At 41.7% G+C, this 23,937-nt stretch overlaps 1 protein-coding gene across 2 annotated transcripts in view; it reads left to right on the forward strand.

Moving 5' to 3' along the window:
• Positions 1-23,937, forward strand: part of LOC106582707 (metabotropic glutamate receptor 4) — a 360,285-nt gene that overhangs the window by 309,768 nt on the left and 26,580 nt on the right. For both annotated transcript variants that reach the window (XM_014166038.2, XM_045705684.1), the window contains one exon: positions 2,242-2,442. In XM_014166038.2, coding sequence (XP_014021513.1) covers positions 2,242-2,442 — 201 coding nt within the window. The remainder of the gene's footprint in view (positions 1-2,241; positions 2,443-23,937) is intronic.

The raw sequence follows: 23,937 nt of genomic DNA on the forward strand, positions 1-23,937 counted from the left end.
CCTTCTCATCAGCCCTCTTCATACCGGAGTAACCATAGGTCATACAGCTCACAAAACCAATGACAGTCTTAAGTATCGTGCTCCCGAGTGGCGCAGCGGTCTAAGGAAATCCATATCAGTGCCTTAGAATTTGTTCTTAAAAACCTCTTAGGGATCCCCTACGGCTAGAATCCCGTTAACGGGATCGATTTGATTCAAAAATACTAAATTCCTAATATTAAACATTCATGACGATACAAGTGTCTTACATCATTTAAAAGATAAACTTCTTGTTAATCCAGCCGCTTTGTCAGATTTCAAAAAGGCTTTACGGCGAAGCATACCATGCGATTATCTGAGGACAGCGCCCAGCATGAAAAACATTTTCCAACCAAACAGATGCATCACGAAAGTCAGAAATAGCGATAAAATAAATCGCTTACCTTTGAAGATCTTCATCTTTTTGCAATCCCAAAGGTCTCAGTTACACAATGAATGGTCGTTCTGTTCGATAAAGTCCTTCTTCATATCCCAAAAATGTCAGTTTATTTGGCACGTTTGATTCAGAAATACACCGGTTCCAACTCGCCCAACATGCCTACAAACAACGAGGAGCACGCTCTCATCCACGCAGACCAAAAGACTAGAGTCCACCTGAGTGACACTTAGAAAGAATACGACTAATTCTTCATTTTTCAACAAAAAAAATCAAACAATTTCTAAAGACTGTTGACATCTAGTGGAAGTCATAGGAAATGCAATCTGGGTCCTAATAATTCGGGTTTCCCATAGAAAAGCATTGGAAAATCCAATGACCTCAAAAAAATTATTTCCTGGATGGATTGGCCTCGGGCTTTCGCCTGCCAAATCAGTTCTGTTAAATTCAGACATATGCATATCCTAGCTTCTGGGCCTGAGTAACAGGCAGTTTACTTTGGGCACCTCAGTTATCCAAACTTCCGAATACTGCCCCCCTAGCATTAAGAAGTTTTTAACTGACTTGCTTGGTAAAATAAAGTAGTAGACATTTTCCCCCCCAAAAAAGGACACACTTCACCCTTTAAGGATCCACCCCTTTAAAAAAAAAATGTTTGCCTAAAATGACATACTCAAACATAACTGCCTTTAGCTCAGGACCTGAAGCAAGGATATGCATATTCTTGATACAATTTGAAAGGTAACACTTTGAAGTTTGTGGAAATGTGAAAGGAATTTAGGAGAATATAACACATTAGATCTGATAAAAGATAATACGAAAAAAAAAGTTTTTTGTACCATCATCTTTGAAATATAAGAGAAAGGCCATAATGAATTTATCTCGCCCAGGCAGAATTTAGACTTTGGCCACTAGATGGCAGCACTGTAGGTGCAAAGTTTTAGAGTGATCCAATGAACTATTGCATATCTGTTAAAAATGTTGTATCAAGACTGCCCAAATGTGCATAACTTGTTTATTCATACATTTTCAATTGTGTACTCTCCTCAAACAATAGCATGGTATTCTTTCACTGTTATAGCTACTGTAAATTGGACAGTGCAGTTAAATTAACAAGAATGTAAGCTTTCTGCCCATGTCTGATATGTCTTTATCCTGGGATTTTTTTTGTTTCTTACAACCTCATGCTAATCACATTAGCCTACGTTAGCTCAACCATCCCGAGGACGGGGCACCAATCCTGAAGAAGTTTCTAAAGTGGACTCTTATTTTTGACATGGCACCGCAGCTGATGGAATAACAATCTGCAATTATTTAGTGCCAGATTGATGACCATTGCAAATACACATTTTAAAGATCAAATTCAATATGGGTGTAATGATTGCCTCATAGCAGTCACACTAGTGTGGCCTTGAATTAACACTTTCTTGACAAGGCTATCAATGGAAAAATTGAGGACCAGCAAAAGGATGTTATTTCCTTCCTTGATTTGGAACTCCAAAAACCATCACAGCATGGAGGCTAATCGCTACCTGTGTGTAATAATCACCCACTGTTAGGATCAACGCAATACAAATTCAATGCACACATAAAATGTAATTTGACATAATATTCAAAGACATGTAGGTCTGTCTACCTGATACTGCATTGCTGTATTATTTCTTATTTTATTTTTTTAACATAATGTGAACTATCACATGTAATACTCTTCATATGATTCGGATCCACTTTTCTATGAAGCAAAATATGATACTGGGGTTGGTAACCAATGCTATAACGTATTGCATTTCTCAGATACCTAACTTGGTTCTCTCTCTGCTCTACAGATCAGGAGCGGATAGGGAAGGACTCCAACTACGAACAAGAGGGGAAGGTGCAGTTTGTGATCGATGCAGTCTATTCCATGGCCCACGCGCTGCACAACATGCACAGGGAGCTCTGTCCAGGGAAGGTGGGACTTTGCTCTAGGATGGACCCCATCAACGGCACTCTACTGCTCAAACACATCCGGATGCTTAACTTTGCAGGTCAGCCACTTACTTGGTGCACACACCCACATCCACAGGCTCGTATGTACTGTATGTACACACACGCAAATAGGACATCCAGACATGCATGCACAAACAAACACACACTATGCTAAAGCAATAATTTCCTCACTATTTCATCAGATTGTGATGTGTTTTTCTGTGATTATTTCATAAAGTGAGATTATTTACATGATATGAAATACTTACCCTAGGTTGAAGACATATATCTAAACGGAGAGGAGGCGAGGAAGAGACTAAAAACCTAACGTAAAAACCCTGTTTTCGGATTCCTTCCAAATAACAAAATGTCAAGATAGGGCCTCTTGAACAAATAGAGGAAATATCTTTCCAGGTATTACAGAGATTAGTTTCAAATCGATTAAATGGAGAGAAAAGAATGCTGCTCTCTGGAGAGCACAGAAAAACCCTTGAAGGGGGGCAGCCCCTTGAAATACATAATCCTAGTGAAACATATTTAATAAATGTTTGGCAAAAAAACACTTATGGGGGCTGTTGATTACATTTATTACAAAAGACCCCATTGTGCTGGATATGTGAGAAACATTTATCACCTAAGGGGAGATAAATCAAAACAGCAACTGCATGTGTTTGCTAGACATATTTGAAGACACCATCTAGGGAAACGACACTAACTACACTAACAACTAGACCAATCTGGATGTAGATGCTGTGCCACACAAGTGGGTTGTTTCTGGGTTACAGGCAACTTCATCCTGTTGCATCATCAGCAGCACACATCAGTATGTTTAACATGGCCTCGTACAACCAACTACCTGGGCGATGGGGATAGCACACTGGGGGGCAATTTCTAAAAACCAATATTTATCTTCTTCTCATCAGATAAGTATTTATAACCAAAACACACACGTTTGGGCTGTTTGTTGACTTTGTGTTCGGTTTTCGGGGTCTCTGTTGAAATGTAATTATAACCCAGTCTGAGTTTTAACTGTAGAGCTTTCATACAGGGTCTAATGTGTCACTCCTTTTAAACAATGTCATGTTTTAAGCATCCAGGATAAAGTATGAACGACAAAAAGGTCAAACGACAACAGCCTCCCAAGCAAAGCATTGTGGTAATGTAATTACTCATAGTGTGGCGGCCATATCTCTGGCGGGCCGACAATCATCAACAATCTTATCTAGGAATATCGGTGGACTTCCACTCTGGACTATCTATATACAGTTGAAGTCGGAAGTTTACATACACCTTAGCCAAATACATTTAAACTCAGTTTTTCACAATTCCTGACATCAGGTTTGTAGGCCTCCTTGCTCGCACACGCTTTTTCAGTTCTGCCCACAAACTTTCTATGGGATTGAGGTCAGGGCTTTGTGATGGCCACTCCAATACCTTGACTTTGTTGTCCTTAAGCCATTTTGCCACAACTTTGGAAGTATGCTTGGGGTCATTGTTCATTTGGAAGACCCGTTTGCGACCAAGCTTTAACTTCCTGACTGATGTCTTGAGAAGTTGCTTCAATATATCCACATAATTTTCCCTCCTCATGAAGCCATCTATTTTGTGAAGTTACTAGTCCAACATTCTAACTACTAGGCTAACTGCTGCCTGTCGCCTGTCAATTAGCCTATCAGAAGCTTCTAAAGCCATGACATCATCTTCTGGAATTTTCCAAGCTGTTTAAAGGCACATTCAACTTAGTGTATGCAAACTTCTGACCCACTGGAATTGTGATACAGTGAATTATAAGTGAAATAGTCTGTCTGTAAACAATTGATGGAAAAATGACTTGTGTCATGCACAAAGTAGATGTCCTAACCGACTTGCCAAAACTATAGTTTGTGGTTGAAGTGTATGTAAACTTCCGATTCAGCTGTATCTCAACACACACAGTAGGAGAGAGAACTCCTCTTTATTCAAGTGTGAGGATGCTTATCCTTCTGTCATTTCAATAAGTATGTACTAAGTAGGCTCTTTGATGTCTTGCTGTTATTATTTTTCTAGAAACTCCACTTATCAAATGTCTCATTTTGGCTCACTCAGCAGCCAAGACAGAGGAATCAAAGTTTCCAACCTCACTCTAGCCCCTGGTCCCAACCCCTCCTAGCACCTCCTCCCATCTCGTGCCTACTGTACCTCTCCCTTTTCATGCTCTAAAGACTAGCTTGACATTTCAATGGGCTGCGATTGAATGAAGCTTTCTATCGTTGTTCTGCATCTGAGAAACATTTGTTGTATGCTTTTTATTTTTTATTTGTACCTCTACTGCAGACAGAATGCAGTGGCCTTTCGACTGTCAGTCTCCACAGACACTGCAGTAATGACTGTGGAACAATGACAAAGCACTGTGTGCTTCTTTTTCCCACTTCTCAGGGAAGTGCACAAAAACGTGTTAGGTTGTTTGGTTGACCCAATTGTTGGTTTAGCAGGAGTTGGGTCACTTAGTTGGGTTGTTTCTTTAAAAACTGCTGGGTTATTGGTGCTGGGTTATTGAGATCAGAAGACTGGAGGCATAGTTTAGTAGGGGCGCGGCTTTCAGACAGTTGTTTTTAGTCACCCATGAGAGTAAATGCCATTCCTGTTAATCTGTTCTGTTTATCACATGTTAAGGATGAACATTTACATTTTTGTATCTTCAATAACACTTACAGAAGTGTATTAGTTCCATAAAAGCCAATGTAAATCTCATTGTTGGGATGCAGTAAGGTGGTATACCTTATTATAATAAATAATCATAATGGTATTTAAGTTGCATTTGCAGTATACAAACTTAACATCATGAACAGCAATGGCATTTGTGCTCGTGGTTGGCCAATAAGATCTAGCTGAAAGACATGCCCTTAAGAAGCCAGACCTCTTGAAAATAACCTAAGGATTATATTAAAAATGACCCAGGTGCTAAATCAACCCAGCATTAGATAGAAAAAATACCCAACTGATGGTTAAATTAGCCCAAATTTGGGTAATCCCAACAACCCAATTTGTTGTGTTATTCACGCAACCCAAGTGGCTGGGTCAAAATAACCCAACGTGTTCTGTCCATTATTTAACCAGGTTTTTGTTTTTTCCTTTGAATTAAGATAAGAGGTGTGGGGAGTTCATTACTAATTAGTGATCTTAATTCGTCAATCAAGTACAAAGGAGGAGTGAAAACCCGCTGCCACTTGACCCTCTGTGGAATGAGTTTGACACCTGTGCTTTAGAACCAGAGGCGTCATGCCAATATGGGGCACTTTCCTCTTTAGGTTTTTATGTAAAATTAATTACAAAACTTTTTTTAAGCCCATGTTTTATCATTAGGTCATTGTTATGGATGTATTCAAATGAATGTCAATAGAAAATTGCTACTTTGCTGTTATTTTGGCGGCAGAGGTCGTGACTGTGTTAGCCGTAGCTTTCTGGCAAACTAGCAAGCAAGGGATAAGAACAGTGCCAGCGAGCATGGCAAAGGAACACAAAGAACGAATGAGACCATAAATATCAAACTAATCGAATGAGTTTGAGTTTATTTACATTTTTACAGGGACAGTGCACATTTATCAACGTTGCAGTGAAAGTGCCGGTTTTAGCCACCCGGCTAATTTTCAACCGCAGTCCCTGGGCAGGTTATTAAAAACAATTAAAATAACAATACAGACAAACAATGATCAGTCAGCACATGCAGAGCAACATAGGACAAGCAACACGTAGCACACAGACGGAGCAATAGCACAAAAAGTAACAAAACAAAATACATAAAAGCAACAAACAGTGTCTCCACACCTCATAAACTGCAGACAATGGATAACATGTGCTGCAGTTGTGTGTGTCTGATGGCAGTGTGTTCCAGACATGGGAAGCTCTCACAGAGAAAGCAGATTGACTAAGGGTGTTTTTCCTTAAGACAGTCACCTCTCATGGCAGACCTTGTGGATCTGCTGCCATGGGTTTGGGTTTTCTGTTTGACAAAAGTACTAAGTGGAGGGGAAGCTAGGCCATTTAGGATCTTAAATACAAGATATGCGTCGGTCTATTGCACAATATTTTCCCAACACAGGAAGGAGCTCATGCTTGAGGATGTAACAGTGATGATGGCTATTGGGCCCAAGCACTTTGAGAGCCTGTTTGTAGACAGACTGAATGGGTTTTAATGTTATACATCAAAAATATATTTATTAACTGAAGTAACCTGTATACAATTAACAATGGTGTAAGTGAGTAGTTGCGTGCATCGATGTGATAATGAGGGGTGTTGAATGGTGCCAAAGCAAACAAACAAAACAGCCACAAAAATGCCACAACCAAAATCCAACAGTGTTTCTGCATGGAGAGAGTCTCCTCCATGAATGGGGGAAAGGTGTATTCATCCCGGGACAAACCCGGGCCTAGGTGTGTCCCATTTCGCTGACAACCCTCCCTGCTCCGCCCAACAACTTTACATTTACATTTACATTGTAGTCATTTAGCAGACGCTCTTATCCAGAGCGACTTACAGTAGTGAATGCATACATTTCATAAAAAAATTCTCCGTACTGGTCCCCCATGGGAATCGAACCCACAACCCTGGCGTTGCAAACACCATGCTCTACCAACTGAGCCACACGGGACCACATCCTTTTAAGTAATACAAGAGCAAAGAGAAAGAATTTGGCAGACAGAGTGGGTCGTCACGCTAGGTTGAATTTTATTATTTTAGGTACCTTTTTCACCTGCTTTTTAAAAGAGAGGTTGGAATCAAGTCTGATGCCAAGGTACTTAAAAACGGATACCAACTGGAGCGACTGTGTCAGAAGGTGAGTGTAGCTGGTGCAGGAAGTCAGGCGCAGTAGAGCAAAATGAGTGAGCAATGTACTTTACTCAAAAAATAAAGGCACAAGGTAAACAAATACACTTGACCAATAACCAATGGTAAATATTACGCACAGGTGAACATTTTACATTACATTTACATTTTAGTCATTTAGCAGACACTCTTATCCAGAGCGACTTAAATGCATACATTACATTAAAAAAAATTCTGTGCTGGCCCCCCGTGGGAATTGAACCCACAACCCTGGCATTGCAAACACCATGCTCTACCAACTGAGCTACAGGGAAGGCTAACACAGCACCTGTGGAAAAACCAGCCATCATGAACCGAACATGGGGGAAACAGAGGGTTAAATACATGAACATGGAATTGGATAATGAAAACCAGGTGTGTAGAAAATAAAGACAAAACCAATGGAAAATGAAAGACGGATCAGCGATGGCTAGAAGACCAGTGACGTCGACTGCCGAACGCCGCCCGAACAAGGAGAGGGACCGACCTCGGCGGAAGTCGTGACAGACTGGGTTGTACGGAACATCAGCGTTTATCCCTTACATGTGGCAGTTCTACTAAACTCCTAAGGCAATAAAGTTCTTAAAGAATCAATGTGCATCATTAATTAAAATGACAATGGAACATGTAAAGAGGAATGCTTAGATGATAATGGATCTACTAGATTGCAATAGAAATCTGTTTCAGGTGATTTAAAAATGTTACATTTCCTAGGGTGGCAAGCCCCGATCCGGCATCTCTCCCCTGTCCATCTTCATGTATTCCTTCAGAAGAGTCAGATTTGCTAGTTTTTCACAAGAACTTGAAGATCTAGCCTTCACGTCAGCCAATGACTTTACACTAAAGGTGTTATGATATTCAGTTCCCTAGTTCAGTTTCTTGGAGCATTTGCGAGAATTTTACAAAATATGTTTTGCTTTCACAACACCTGAAAATAACTGTTCCAGGATGCAATTTGCGATACGCACATTCTACATGACGTTAGCAAGCTAGCTTGTTTACAACGGGCAAAAAGTTCCGTGCGACTCTCGCTGCTGCATCACAATACCTAGTACTCTGGTTCTGAAATGTATACCCGCTACTCACACACGTCCAGGATTCAATTCAGCCAGGGTTCATTTGCGTAGAGCTCCAAGACAGGATTTATTTATTTATTTTTCACCTTTGTTTAACCAGGTAGGCTAGTTGAGAACAAGTTCTCATTTGCAACTGCGACCTGGCCAAGATAAAGCGTAGCAATTCGACACATACAACAACACAGAGTTACACATGGAATAAACAAAACATACAGTCAAAAATACAGTAGAACAAAAGAAAACAAAAAGTCTATATACAGTGAGTGCAAATGAGGTAAGTTAGGCAATAAATAGGCCATGGTGGCGAAGTGATTACATTATAGCAATTAAACACTGGAATGGTAGATGTGCAGAAGATGAATGTGCAAGTAGAGATACTAGGGTGCAAAGGACCAAGATGAATAAATAAATACAGTATGGGGATGAGGTAGGTAGATAGATGGGCTGTTAACAGATGGGCTATGTACAGGTGCAGTGATCTGTGAGCTGCTCTGTCAGCTGGTGCTTAAAGCTATTGAGGGAGATATGAGTCTCCAGCTTCAGAGATTTTTGCAGTTCGTTCCAGTCATTGGCAGCAGAGAACTGGAAGGAGAGGCGGCCAAATGAGGAATTGGCTTTGGGGGTGACCAGTGAGATATACCTGCTGCAGCGCGTGCTACGAGTGGGTGCTGCTATGGTGACCAGTGAGCTGAGATAAGGCGGGGCTTTACCTAGCAGAGACTTGTAGATAACCTGGAGCCAGTGGGTTTGGCGACGAGTATGAAGCGAGGGCCAACCAACGAGAGCGTACAGGTCGCAATGGTGGGTAGTGTATGGGGCTTTGGTGACAAAACGGATGGCACTGTGATAGACTGCATCCAGTTTGTTGAGTAGAGTGTTGGAGGCTATTTTATAGATGACATCACCGAAGTCGAGGATCGGTACGATGGTCAGTTTTACGAGGGTGTGTTTGGCAGCATGAGTGAAGGATGCTTTGTCGCGATATAGGAAGCCGATTCTAGATTTAATTTTGGATTGGAGATGCTTAATGTGAGTCTGGAAGGAGAGTTTACAGTCTAACCAGACACCCAGGTATTTGTAGTTGTCCACGTATTCTAAGTCAGAGCCGTCCAGAGTAGTGATGCTGGACGGGCAAGCAGGTGATCGATTGAATAGCATTGTGTCAAGGCACAGATCTGGGGAAAGGTACGAACACATTTCTGCAGCATTGAAGGTCCCCAAGAACACAGTTGCCTCCATCATTCTTAAATTAAAGAACTTCTGAACCACAAAGACTCTTCCTAGAGCTGGTCGTCCGGCCAAACTGAGCAATCGGGGAAGAAGGGCCTTGGTCAGGGAGGTGACCAAAAACCTGATGGTCAATCTGACAGAGCTCTAGAGCTCCTCTGTGGAGATGGAAAAACCTTCCAGAAGGACAACCATCTCTGCAGCACTCCACCAATCAGGCCTTTATGGTAGAGTGGCCATACGGAGGCCTCTCCACAGTAAAAGAAACATGACAGCCTGCATGGTGTTTGCCAAAAGGCACCTAAAGACTCTCAGACCAGGAGAAACAAAATTATCAGGCCTGAAGAAACCAAGATTGAATGCCAAATATCACGTCTGGAGGAAACCTGGCACCATCCCTACGGTGAAGCAAGGTGGTGACAGCATCATGCTGTGGAGATGTTTTTCCTAGGCAGGGACTGGGAGACTAGTCAGGATCGATGCAAAGATGAACGGAGCAAAGTACAGAGAGCTCCCTGATGAAAACCTGCTCCAGTGCACTAAGGACCTCAGACTGAGGTGAAGGATCACCTTCCAACAGGACAACGACCCTAAGCACACAGCCAAAACAATGCAGGAGTGGCTTCGGGACAAGTCACTGAATATCCTTGAGTGGCCCAGCCAGAGCCCGGACTTGAACCCGATCGTACATCTCTGTAAATAGCTGTGCAGCGATGCTCCTCATCCAACCTAACAAAGCTTGAGAGTATCTGCAGAGGAGAATGGGAGGAATTCCCCAAATACAGGTGTGCCTAGCATTTAGCGTCATACTGAAGAAGACTTGAGGGTGTAATCGCTGCAAAAGGTGCTCAACAAAGTACAGAGTATAGGGTCTGAATACTTACAGTATGTAAATGTGATATTTCCGGTTTTAAATTTTAATACATTTGCAAATGTTTATTTTTTCTCACCCATCTACACACAATATCCAATAATGACAAAGTCAAAACAGGTTACATTTTTTTTGCAAATGTATTGAAAAAGAAATAGAGAATTTTATCATTGCATAAGTATTCATACCTGAATCAATACCTGTTAGAATCCCCTTTTGCAGCGATTACAGCTTTCTGGGTCTTTCTGGGTAAGTCTCTAAGATCACCCGATGGTACAATATTTGCCCATTATTCTTTTCAAAATTCTTCAAGCTCTGTCAAATTGGTTGTTGATCATTGCTAGACAACCATTTTCAAGTGTTACCATAGATTTTTCAAGCAGATTTAAGTTAAAACTGTAACTCGGCCACTCAGGAACATTCACTGTCTTCTTGTAAAGCAACTCTAGTGTAGATTTGGCCTTGTGTTTTAGGTTATCGTCCTGCTGAAAGGTGAATTCATCTACCACTGTCTGGTGGAAAGCAGACAAACAGGTTTTCCTCTTGGATTTTGCCTGTGTTTAGCTCTATTCCGTTTCTATTTTTAATACTGAAAACGCCCCAGTCCTTAACGATTACAAGCATATCCATAACATGATGCAGCCACCACTATTCTTGAAAATATGGAGATTGGCAGTCAGTTATGCGTTGGATTTAAAAAATAAATAATAATATTCGGTCATATGCACATGGTTAGCAGATGTTATTGCAAATGTAGCAAACATAACTCCCAAACATAACTCTTTGTCACATGTGTTGTAATATTGTTCATACAGTACATCCTCAGCTTTTTCCTATAGAAAGCCATTAAACTCGCTGAGGGTTTTCCCTCCTCTCCGGCAACTAAGTTAGGAAGGACGCCTGTATCTTCGTAGTGACTGGGTGTATTGATACACCATCCAAAGTGTAATTAATAACTTCACCATGCTCAAAGGAATATTCAATTTCTGCTTTTTTTATTTTTACCCATCTATCAACAGGTGCCCTTCTTTCCGAAACATTGGAAAACCTCCCTGGTCTTTGTGGTTGAATCTGTCTTTAAAATTCACTGCTCTGCTGAGGGACCTTACAGATAATTGTATATGTGGGGTACAGAGATGAGGTAATTCAAAAATTATGTTAAACACTATTATTGCACAGAGTGAGTCCATAAAAGTTATTATGTGACTTGTTAACCAAATGTTTACTTCTGAATATATTTAGGCATGCCATAACAAAGGGGTTGAATACTTATTGACTCAAGACATTTCAGCTTTTCACATTATATGGTATTGTGTGTAGGCCAGTGCCCCAAAAAATCTAAATGTAATCCATTTTAAATTCAGACTGTAACACAACAAAAAGTGAAAAAAAATCAAGGGGCATGAATATTTTCTGAAAGCACTGTAAATGGTATAACTTTTAAATGTAATCTCAACTAGTTCCTACTTAATATTGTTTCTCAATTACATGTACACATACAAGATAGCAAATTAAAGTAAATACTGTATCATAAATTCATTAGTACAAAACATTTAGATGGTAATAGGTGTACTCTGAGGACATTAACCAAGGTCCTCTTCTCATGAGTCTGGTCGCTGCGTATTACAACCCAGCTGGAGAGCACTTGTACATAGACAAGTTCCATTTACTGAAATGGAGTAATCATGCAGACAGAATGTAGGTGAGAGCGAGAGAGAGAGAGAGCGTATGGGAGAGAGCTTGCGAGAGAGCAGGAGAGCACAGTGTAGTGGAAGATATGTGTGCATTTCTTTCTGCACATGGGCCTCGTGATGTACATTTCATTAGGCATTAACGACTAGTGTGTTGTGGCGAGCTGAGCTGCCTTCTATGCACCAAGGTGTCGCACCTGCAAAGTCATGCAAAACAAGCACATGTCGGATTAATGATTATAACTCTAACCATAATCATCACCTATTAAACTAGAAACAGCAGTCAGTGGACCGAATAGGCCAGAGTTACAGTTTACCGCATGATCACTCCATCACTCCAGTGTAGCCTTCTGTGTGCTTGTCTGTACGTGCACCAGCGGAGGTCGCTAAGGGCCTCGTTAGGTGCCATGGTCACAGATTTCATGGTCATAGAATTAGTTAATCAGATAATTCATAATGAGTTTGAAAAAGTACTGTAATTTAACATGGAGCACACATGAGCACATGGCAGTGCTGATGTGAAACATTAAGGAAAGAGAGACAGGGATAGGACACAATGTTTTGTTCTTTGAATTCCAAGGTTTAGTTTGTAACAAACAGAATTCCCCATTGAAATATTTTCTTAACCTTTGCACAGAATACCTTTGGGGCATTGTGAACATTACAATCACACAAGACTCACATACCTCTATCAAGTTGAATCAGCTTATCGTGTCTGTCGAACCTGACATTTAACTCATGATTGTTGATATATAGCCTACTGTATATTGTTTCTGCTCTCCAGAGAGACTCGCCTATAGTATTCAGTCCAGTGACATACTATTCATGTACAGGCAAATGAGAGGTTGAATCACGAGGGTCAAAGCAACTATAAAATATCAGGAAAAATACCCTGATTAATGATTGCTGAACTTCTCTGCAGCTAATATCACAAATGGAGTGTGAGTGAGTCCACAGGCTAAGTATGTGGAAGTGTGAATGTGGGCACTGTTAGATGGGATCGGTCGGCTCAACTCGGCTTGGCACCTGCACAAGAAATGACTCAGAGGAGAATGGACTGCATGAAGAGAAACGCTAAACAATGTGCACAGAGTGCATTCAATTACATTTCCATGACTGCAAATGGTTGCTTTTTGAAGATTGCTCTCAGGACCCTGTTTCTGTAGACGGAAATATCCTTCAGGAAACTTCTGAAGAAAAATTATTGAAATGTTTTGCAGATTTTAAGTTTTCAGGTGTGGTGACTGAAAGAGGAGATATACAGTTGAAGTCGGAAGTTTACATACACCTTAGACAAATACATTTAAACTCAGTTTTTCACAATTCCTGACATTTAATCAGAGTGAAAATTCCCTGTCATAGGTCAGTTAGGATCACCACTTTATTTTAAGAATTTGAATAGTAGAGAGTAGTAGAGATAATGATTTATTTCAGATTTGATTTATTTCATCACATTCCCAGCGGGTCAGAAGTTTACATGCACTCAATTAGTATTTGGTAGCCTTGCCTTTAAATTGATTAAGTTGGGCCAAATGTTTCGGGTAGCCTTCCACAAGCTTCCCACAATAGGTTGGGTGAATTTTGGCCCATTCCTCCTGACAGAGCTGGTGTAACTGAGTCAGGTTTGTAGGCCTCCTTGCTTTTTCCTCCTTGCTTTTTCAGTTCTGCCCACACATTTTCTATAGGATACACTCCAATACCTTGACTTTGTTGTCCTGAAGCCATTTTGCCACAACTTTGTAAGTATGCTTGGGGTCATTGTTCATTTGGAAGGCCCATTTTGCGACCAAGCTTTAACTTGCTGACTGATGTCTTGAGATGTTGCTTCAATATATCCACATCATTTTCCCTCTTCATGATGCCATCTATTTTGTGAATTGCACCAGTCCCTCCTGCAGCAAAGCAGCCCCACAACATGACGCTGCAACCCCGTGCTTCACGGTTGGGATGGTGTTCTTCGGCTTGTAAGCCTCCCCCTTTTTCCTCCAAACATAACAATGGTCATTATGGCCAAACAGTTCTATTTTTGTTTCATCAGACCAGAGGACATTTCTCCAAAAAGTACGATCTTTGTCCCCATGTGCAGTTGGAAACTGTAGTCTGGCTTTTTTATGGTGGTTTTGGAGCAGTGGCTTCTTCCTTGCTGAGCGGCCTTTCAGGTTATGTCGATTTAGGACTCGTTTTACTGTGGATATAGATACTTTTGTACCTGTTTCCTCCAGCATCTTCACAAGGTCCTTTGCTGTTGTTTTGGGATTGATTTGTACTTTTCGCATCAAAGTGCGTTCATCTCTAGGAGACAGAATGCGTCTCCTTCCTGAGTGGTATGACGGCTGCGTCGTCCCATGGTGTTTATACTTGCGTACAATTGTTTGTACAGATAAACGTTGTACCTTCAGGCATTTGGAAATTGGAAATAGCTGTACAGCGACACTCTCATCCAACCTGACAGACCTTGAGAGGATCTGCAGAAAATAATTTGAGAAACTCCCCAAATACAGGTGTGCCAAGCTTGTAGTGTCATACCCAAGACGACTCGAGGCTTTAATCACTGCCAAAGGTGCTTTATCAAAGTACTGAGTAAAGGTTCTGAATACTTATGTAAATGTCATATTTCAGTGTTTTATTTAAATAAAATGTGCAAACATTTCTAAAAACCTGTTTTTGTATGGTCATTATGGGGTATTGTGTGTAGATTGAGGAGGGGGGAAAAAAACTTTTAATACATTTTAGAATAAGGCTGTAATGTAACAAAATGTGGAAAAAGTCAAGGGGTCTGAATACCTTCCGAATTCACTGTATGTGTTGCACATTGACTCGGTACTGGTACTCCCTGTAAATTCTACTCCCTATGTATAGTCATGTTATTTTTACTCATTATTTTCATTAATTTCTCACACTGTATTTATTCCTTGTCACAATTTTCATTATTATAATTTTTTGGGTTGAAAATCTTATATTTAACTCTGCATTGTTGGAAAAGGACCCGTAAGTGAGCATTTCACTGTTAGTCTACACCAGTTGTTTACGAAGCATGTGACAAATACAATTTTATTTTCAGTTTAGTTTTACTTAATACATCACTTAACCGGGTGTAACGGCGTTCGTCGGAAGAAGTGGACCAAAGCGCAGCGTGGTAAGAGCTCATGATTTTTTAAACAAAGAAAACACACAAACAAAAATAACAAAACGAAAAGCCAACAATTCCGTCAGGTACAAAATACAAAACAGAAAACAACTACTCACAAACACAGGTGGGAAAAGGCTGCCTAAGTATGATTCCCAATCAGAGACAATGAGAGACAGCTGCCTCTGGTTGGAAACCATACTCGGCCAAAACAAAGAAATAGAATGCATAGAATGCCCACCCCACACCCTGACCTAACCAAATAGAGAAAAAACACAGCTCTCTAAGGTCAGGTCGTGACAGTACCCCCCCAAAGGTGCGGACTCCCGGCCGCAAACCTGAACCTATAGGGGAGGGTCTGGGTGGGCATCTAATCTCGGTGGCGGCTCCGGTTCAGGGCGTAGCCCTCGCTCCGCCAGCTGATCCCTCCGCTTTTGTATCACCGGACCGTGGATCGTCGTCGGAGGAACCGGACCGTGGATTATCGCCGGAGGCTCTGAACTGGGAACCCCCGCTGGAGGTTCTGGACTGCCGCTGGAGACTCCGGACTGCCAACCGTCACTGGAGACTCCGGACTGCCAACCGTCACTGGAGACTCCGGACTGCAGACTGCCGCTGGAGACTCTGGACTGCAGACCATCGCTGGAGACTCCGGACTGCAGACTGTCGCTGGAGGCTCCGGACTGGGGGACGTCGCTGGAGGCTCCGGACTGCGGGCCGTCTCAGGAGGTTCCGGACTGCGGGCCGTCTCAGGAGGTTCCGGACTGCGGGCCATCTCAAGAGGTTCCGGACTGCGGGCCGTCTCAGGAGGTTCCGGACTGCGGGCCGTCTCAGGAGGTTCCGGACTGCGGGCCGTCTCAGGAGGTTCCGGACTGCGGGCCGTCTCAGGAGGTTCCGGACTGCGGGCCGTCTCAGGAGGTTCCGGACTGCGGGCCGTCTCAGGAGGTTCCGGACTGTGAAACGTCGCCGGGAGCTCCGGACTGGGAACTGTCGCCGGAAGCTCCGGACTGGGAACTGTCGCCGGAAGCTCCGGACTGGGAACTGACGCCGGAAGCTCTGGACTGGGAAGGCGCACTGGAGACCTGATGCGTGGGGCTGGCACAGGTGGCGCCAGACTGGTAACACGCACCTCAGGGCGAATGCGAGGAGCAGGCACAGGATGTACCGGGCTGTTGAGACGTACTGGAGACCTGGTGCGTATAGCCGGTATCAATTGTTCCGGAACTTCAACACACTTCTCAGGACGAGCACGGGGAGCTGACTCAGGTGGCACTAAACTGACAACACGTTCCTTTGGGAAAAATGTGTGCATCCTCCACCAACTCAACAACTCTCCCATTTCTCTCTTCTCCAAATTCTCCCTCTTCTCCCGGATTGGCTCTGGTTCACTCCTCGGCTCCGCCGACTGCTCCATGTGCCCCCCCCCAACATTTTCTTGGGGTTTCTGTGGCCTTCCTTCCCGACTTCGTAGCTGTCCCTCCTTCCCTGCTTCCACCTGCTTCCCTGGCAGGCTCTTTTCTCCTGCCACTATTTCATCCCAAGCCCCGGATATACTCCTCCTAATCTCCTCATAAGACTAGGATGCCATTACGTCCTGGGTACACTGCTTGGTCCTGTGTTGGTGGGTAGTTCTGTAACGGCGTTCGTCGGAAGAAGTGGACCAAAACGAAAAGCCAACAGTTCCGTCAGGTACAAAATACAAAACTACCCACGAACACAGGTGGGAAAAGGCTGCCTAAGTATGATTCCCAATCAGAGACAACGAGAGACAGCTGCCTCTGATTGGAAACCATACTCGTCCAAAACAAAAAAATAGAATGCCCACCCCACCCCACACCCTGACCTATCCAAATAGAGAAAAAACACGGCTCTCTAAGGTCAGGGCGTGACACCGGGAACAACTCTCCTCCCAAGTCCTAAAATCACAGCAAAAGCATTTTAAATGAAGTTCTGGAGAACACTGATAAAGCGAAGTACCATAAAACACATGAGAAGTTCTCTGAGCTGTAAGTCTGGACTGGCATGTTTCTGTCATGCATCTGAAGATATGTACTGTAGCCTGCCCCAGTGGCGATTTTAGCATGTCAATCTTGGTTGGGCAAACTCAACAAAAAATGGTTTGCGTGTCAGCAAAGCCACTACACTACACAACACAACACTAAACAATACATGAATTGCACTATAACGGTGATAAATGGTTCCCACAAACTGTTAGGGCCTACATAAAGCTGTCCCAACAGTGGAGCTTTCCTTTTAGCACCATGGAGTGAATCATAGTGAATCCTTAACACCACTACACCTGGCTATCAGTGGAGCCTCATCTGGCAGCGAAACAGTTCATACAGTCTCATTTACTACCTTTTTAAAAACAATAGCTGATATGGCTGACTTGCTTAAATAAATATGTTCTCTACTAAGGTTGAATGGAGGGAACCCGGTTACCAAGATTTACCGAGATTTATCGCCCAAAACCACTGTGAGAAACCAGTACATTTTAATACATGACAGTATTTCTATGAACAGCATGGTGTGAAATGGAACTGTTAAATTATATGCAATGTCTAATTCTGGCTTCTCTACGGCCTCGGCATAATGAATCAATGCTCAGGGGGGACAGACAGCCCATATCTGTATGGAGCACAGTTCACAGTGCATGTAGACCTATCATCTCATCATGGTCACTTTTGAATTGGACAGCAACAGAATACACAACATGGGCCGTTCTTACAGTATTCTCCCTGTACACCAAGTCAGAACTGTAGGATAAATAACGGGGGCATTTAAGCAGACAATGAAAGATCTTACAATATTCAATGATGACATTTCTCTAAAACAGGCTATAAGCTACATGTGCACCACCAACTCAAAACAGTAGGTCAAGTTCTGAGGGGGAGAGGGAACAAATTCTTAGGGTGAGAAACATGGGCTACTAAACTCAGCAAAAAAAGAAATGTCCCTTTTTCAGGACCTTCGTAAAATTCGTAAAAATCTAAATAACTTCACAGACCTTCATTGTAAAGGGTTTAAACACTGTTTCCCATGCTTGTTCAATGAACCATTAACAATTAACTGTGGAACGGTCGTTAAGACACTAACAGCTTACAAACAGTAGGCAATTATGATCACGGTTATGAAAACTTAGGACATTAAAGAGGGCTTTCTACTGACTCTGGAAAAAAAAAAAGATGCCCAGGGTCCCTGTTCATCTGTGAGAACGTGCCTTAGGCATACTGTAAGGAGGCAGGAGGACTGCAGATTTGGCCAGGGCAATAAATTGCAATCTACGTACTGTGAGACACCTAAGACAGCACTACAGGGAGACAGGACGGACAGCTGATCATGGCAGACCACGTGAAACAACACCTGCACAGGATTGCCACTTTATATAATGTTTTCATAACCTACATTACTCATCTCATATGTATATACTGTACTCTATACCATCTACTGCATCTTGCCATCCTGATGTAATGTATCACTAGCCACCTTAAACAATGCTGCTTTATATGTTTTCTTACCCTACAATACTCATCTCATATGTATATACTGTACTCCATACCATCGTAGTTGTTGTGGAATTGGTAGATTACTTGTTAGATATTACTGCATGGTCGGAACTAGAAGCACAAGCATTTCGCTACACTTGCATTAACACCTGCTAACCATGTGTATGTGACAAATACATTTGATTTGATTTGATTTGGTACATCCGAACATCACACCTGTGGGACAGGTACAGGATGGCAACAACAACTGCCCGAGTTACACATTGAGCACGTCTGGAACCTGTTGGATCAGAGGGTGAGGGCTAGAGCCATTTCCCCCAGAAATGTCTGGGAACTTGCAGGTGCCTTGGTGGAAGAGTGGGGTAACATCTCACAACAAGAACGGGCAAATCTGTTGCAGTACTTAATGCAGCTGGTGGCCACACCAGATACTGACTGTTACTTTTGATTTTGACCCCTCCTTTGTTCAGGGACACATTATTCCATTTCTGTTAGGCACATGTCTGTGGAAATTGTTCAGTTTATGTCACAGTTGTTCAATCTTGTTATGTTCATACAATTATTTACACATGTTAAGTTTGCTGAAAGTAAACGCAATTTACAGTGAGAGGACATTTCTTTTTTGCTGAGTTTTGCTGAGTAATACACTCAGTATTACTTTCTTAGCTACAGTATACATATCCTGGCACGTTACATAATTTGTGCAGCAGCATACAAGACATATTTTTGGATTCACAATTGTTGTGCTGTGCTCACTTGAACAGGAAGGTGGCGCGGCAGTCCTTCTTGTGGGAAAACTTTGTAATCAAAGTCTGGCATTCTCTGGATTCATGGTGCTTTCAAGACAACTGGGAATTTGGGGAAAAAATCGTTTGAATAATGACGTCAGTGATCTTCAGGTCGAAACGTCGATCCTCTAGAAAGAGGCCTTAGTTCTCGACTTGGAATTCCGAGTTGGATGAACGTTCAAAACGTATTTTCCCAGTCGGAGCTCATTTTTTCTGAGTTCACAGTTGTCTTCAATGCACTGAAGTCGGAAGTCGGAGATTTCAGTTTTCTGTCAATCCAGTTCCCTGTTGCTTTGAACACGGCAGAAATCATGCTGGATTGACAGCATGGTCGATGTAGTCAACTTTTTCTGGTCCATGATGTTGTGTGTGAATGTTTATCCTTTTAAGGTTGGAAAAGAGACCCTTTTATACAGATTTTTTTATCCTTAATCCTAGACTTGGAACACATACCTCTCCACCGAATAGCAGGCAGGTGAAGCAAAAATAGTGTTTAGTCACTGATTCTTTCCAAACCACTCTGTACTTTAGCTGGCTCCACCACAGAAAGCACTGAGCTAGGCTGGAACACCTGCATTTTGGAGCAGCCTTACTCAACAGAGTATGCTGCTTTACTAACTCAAGGATACCTCTTTTTTTTACATTGTTTGCAAACTGATATGTGACATGAATGAATGCCAAAATGAAATGCAAAACATGTGGTGCTCAAAACAGGCTCTGCCCCACCTGAACCTGAATGACGGGTCGCCACTGACCTGTCCCTAAATCTGCATGAGCTTTAGCCAGCTTCTCTGACTATTGTTGTCATACCATGTATGACAAGATTGCATGACAACAACATGCCTGCATGACAACGCTAGTCAGAGGAGTTGGCTAAAGCTCATACAGATATGAGGCCATGCATACTAGAATGCATACAATGAACATACGGTCCATTTTGAGAACAGATTGGCTAAGAGATGACAATAAGCTTTGGGCCAACTTCAGAATGGAGCACTAAAAGACTATAAACTGTTAAATGTAATTACATCTGCAGTGGCAGACTGTGGTGCTGCATTAGTGTCTGAAAGGACCAATGTGGAGGTCAGGATCCATTTTCCTCTCACAGTGACAGCATGGTACCCAGTGGCATGTCATGGGCTACGGCCTCAAAGCCTTAACAAGCCCCTTAATACACAGTTCCAACTAGGCTGGGTGGAGAGCTATATGCCTTAGTTTTCTTTTTTTTACAGAAAAATACTATGATTGAACTACTGGATACAAATGCAGATCAACACTTCAGTTGTGGAGAGTGCTTGTATAAACATATCTCCTTCAAACATAAAATCTGTTCTAATCCCTCTCATCTGTTCATATAACTGTGAGATGTGGGCTGCATTGTCACTGAGGCACGGCTGAGTACACAATCGTGCCTTAATCCAGAGCGGCTGACTCATCGAGATGTGGATTAGGCTGCTGTATACGTTTTCCGCCCTAAGCTAAACAAAAAAAAACAGTCATCAGCAGAAACCCAAACCGCCGCGATCATCCACGCTTTTCCCCTTGTTCATAAAATGGAACGCCGATTGTGCTTGGGGAGACGTAATGATAAGCTTGGGCATGACAAGAGAAATGCCAGCGCCTTATGCCTTTTATCAGTGGATGGCGGTTTGCTGCTGCATGTTCAAACTTGAGTTTTGAAGTGGAAGTTACTCCTCTGTATCCTCAGCAGAGAGCAGTGATGCTATACTTAATATATTCAAGGGGCATCTTAGGGAAATAAATGTTGTGTAGTTTTATTATCATAAAGGAGTATCTCAGGAACAGAAATGTGGTTGTGTGGTTTTAATGTTTAATATTTAGAATGTCGTATTTGGTCTAATGGTGTTCTGTATTATGTCATTCTGTATTATGTTTCATGTTTTGTGTGGACCCCAGGAAGAGTAGCTGCTGCTTTTGCAACAACTAATGGGGATCCTAATAAAATACCAAATACCAAATATATTTCTAATATCATAAAAAGGCTATCTAATATATAAGTGCCATATAACAGCTGAAAGCTTAAATTCTTGTTCATATAACTGCACTGTCCAATTTACAGTAGCTATTACTGCGGAAAAATGCCATGCTACTGTTTGAGGAGAGCTCCTAACAACAAAACACTTTTTTCACCATGATAGGTTTGATAAATTCACCTCTGAAGGTGAAATGTGTACATACATTCTGAAATCTTGATGTGATTTATCAAACAAAGGGTCGCAGAGATAACATGAAGTGTCGTTTGTTAGATAAAATCATTTTTCATATCCTAAAAAGGTCCATATAGCATGCACGATAGATTTTGTATTTCCACTCGTTCAATTTGCTAAGAAAGAAATCTGTGGAAATCTAACCCTAAAATCACATTTGTATGTATTCCTCAGAGATCCTAGAACGTAACCAGACTTCACTATATCATTAGGGGTGTAGTATATCCTATGGGATACCAAATTTGGTCAGAGAGCGACGCCTTCATGGCACGCCGATGACGCGGGCGGTCTTCACTTGATCGACTCTAACTTTGTCAAAATAAGCACCAATCGGGGTCAAACAAAGCTAGCTAGATAGACAATGAGCTGGGCTTTATGGGAGTATCTGGAAACCCTGTATCTGTCGCAGAATGTAGCTGCTAACCTTTTGCGACAGCATACCCTTTCCATTTGGACAAAAATTATAACCAAAATTATAAGAATATTCAGAAAACTGGTTGTTTTGCAAATGTTTAACTTATAATATGGCTACTAATACTGGAAAAGTTAAATCAAAGTTCAAGTATACAGATTTGACAATATTCTTGCAGAAAAGTGTAATATGAATGCAAATGTCTCCTTCACGATTTGTCCAAATGTACCTGGGTGACTTCACACTAAATGTCATGTAGTTTGCTCATACTTCAAGTTATCCGTCTTTACACATTTGCACATACACTTCACATATACTGCTGGCATCTTGTGTACACCATCGGAATTACAACCAGATTGATGGCTGGAAGTGTGACCATTCTGTTGCATTTCAAAGATGGTGGTAGGGAAAAAATACGGTTGTTTTTTTCTTTGTATTTTCTTCTGCCAGATCTATTGTGTTCAATTCACATTTCACATTTCCACAAACGTCAAAGTGTTTCCTTTCAAATGGTACCAAGAATATGCATATCCTTGCTTCAGGGCCTGAGCTATGGGTATGTCCTTTTAGGCGAAAATTGAAAAAAAGGGGGCTATCCCTAATATATATATATATATATATATATATATATATATATATATATATATATATATATATATATTACCCTTTGGCAGCTTTATCAGAAAACACAGCATTGATTTTCACTGCTACGCAGATGACACAAAAGTTTACATATCTCTGTGTCACCAGAGGATTTTAGCTCCACGGATAAATTATTAGAATCTATTAGTGATTTAAATACTTGGATGGCTCACAACTTCCTCCAGCTAAATCAAGACAAGACTGAGGTACTTATTGTTGCAGCAAAAGCAGAGAGAGAGAATGGCCGCACATTTTAATTTAAGTGCAATAAAGGTAAAACACCAGGTAAAAAACCTAGGTGTTATTTTAGATTCTGAACTTAATTTTGATTCACACATTAGGAATGTGACCAAAATAGCTTTTTACCACCTGAGGAACATTTCCAAGGTGCGTCCATTTCTCTCTCAGGCTGACACAGAGTCTCATCAATTATTTTATTACAATCAGGCTTGACTACTGTAATGCTCTCCTGTCTGGTCTACCCAAGAAAGCCATTGATCAACTGCAAAACATACAGAATGTTGCAGCCCAGTTACTGACCAAGACCAAACTGAGAGCACTCATGACACTGGTTTTAACGTTTCTGCACTAGCTGCCTGTACGTTTTAGAATTCATTTTAAGATTCTTCTATTGGTTTTTAAATCAATCCACGATTGTGCAACCCAATACATGTCAGACTGCTTTTAAGTTATGCACCCAATAGGTCCCTCAGGTCCTCTGGCACTGGCCTTTTAACTGTCCCAAAGCCTAGGATCAAAAGGCATGGAGAGGCAGCCTTCAGTTACCATGCCCCCAGCCTTTGGAATAGCCTGCCAGAGAACCTGAGGGGGGCCTAAACTGTGGACATTAAAAGAAAATTAAAAAAATCTTAAAACACACCTTTTTAGCTTTGCTTTCTTAAGGTGCTTTTTAGTCGTTCAGTTTCTTTAGTTTTTTTGTCCTCTTATATTTGTGTAGTAAATATTTCAATTTTTATTTTATTTTTTCCTGTGAAGAACATTGTGTTGCATTCCATGTCTGAAATGTGCTGTACAAATGAAGCTGGGTTTGATTTGATAGTTTGTTTTGTAGTGGGGGCTCCTTTTGGCTGCTAAGTCATATGACATACGATTACTATATCTCTCATGCTAAAACCTATTGGA

This window comes from Salmo salar, chromosome ssa22, assembly GCF_905237065.1.
Source record: "Salmo salar chromosome ssa22, Ssal_v3.1, whole genome shotgun sequence".
NCBI classification, from domain to species: domain Eukaryota; kingdom Metazoa; phylum Chordata; class Actinopteri; order Salmoniformes; family Salmonidae; genus Salmo; species Salmo salar.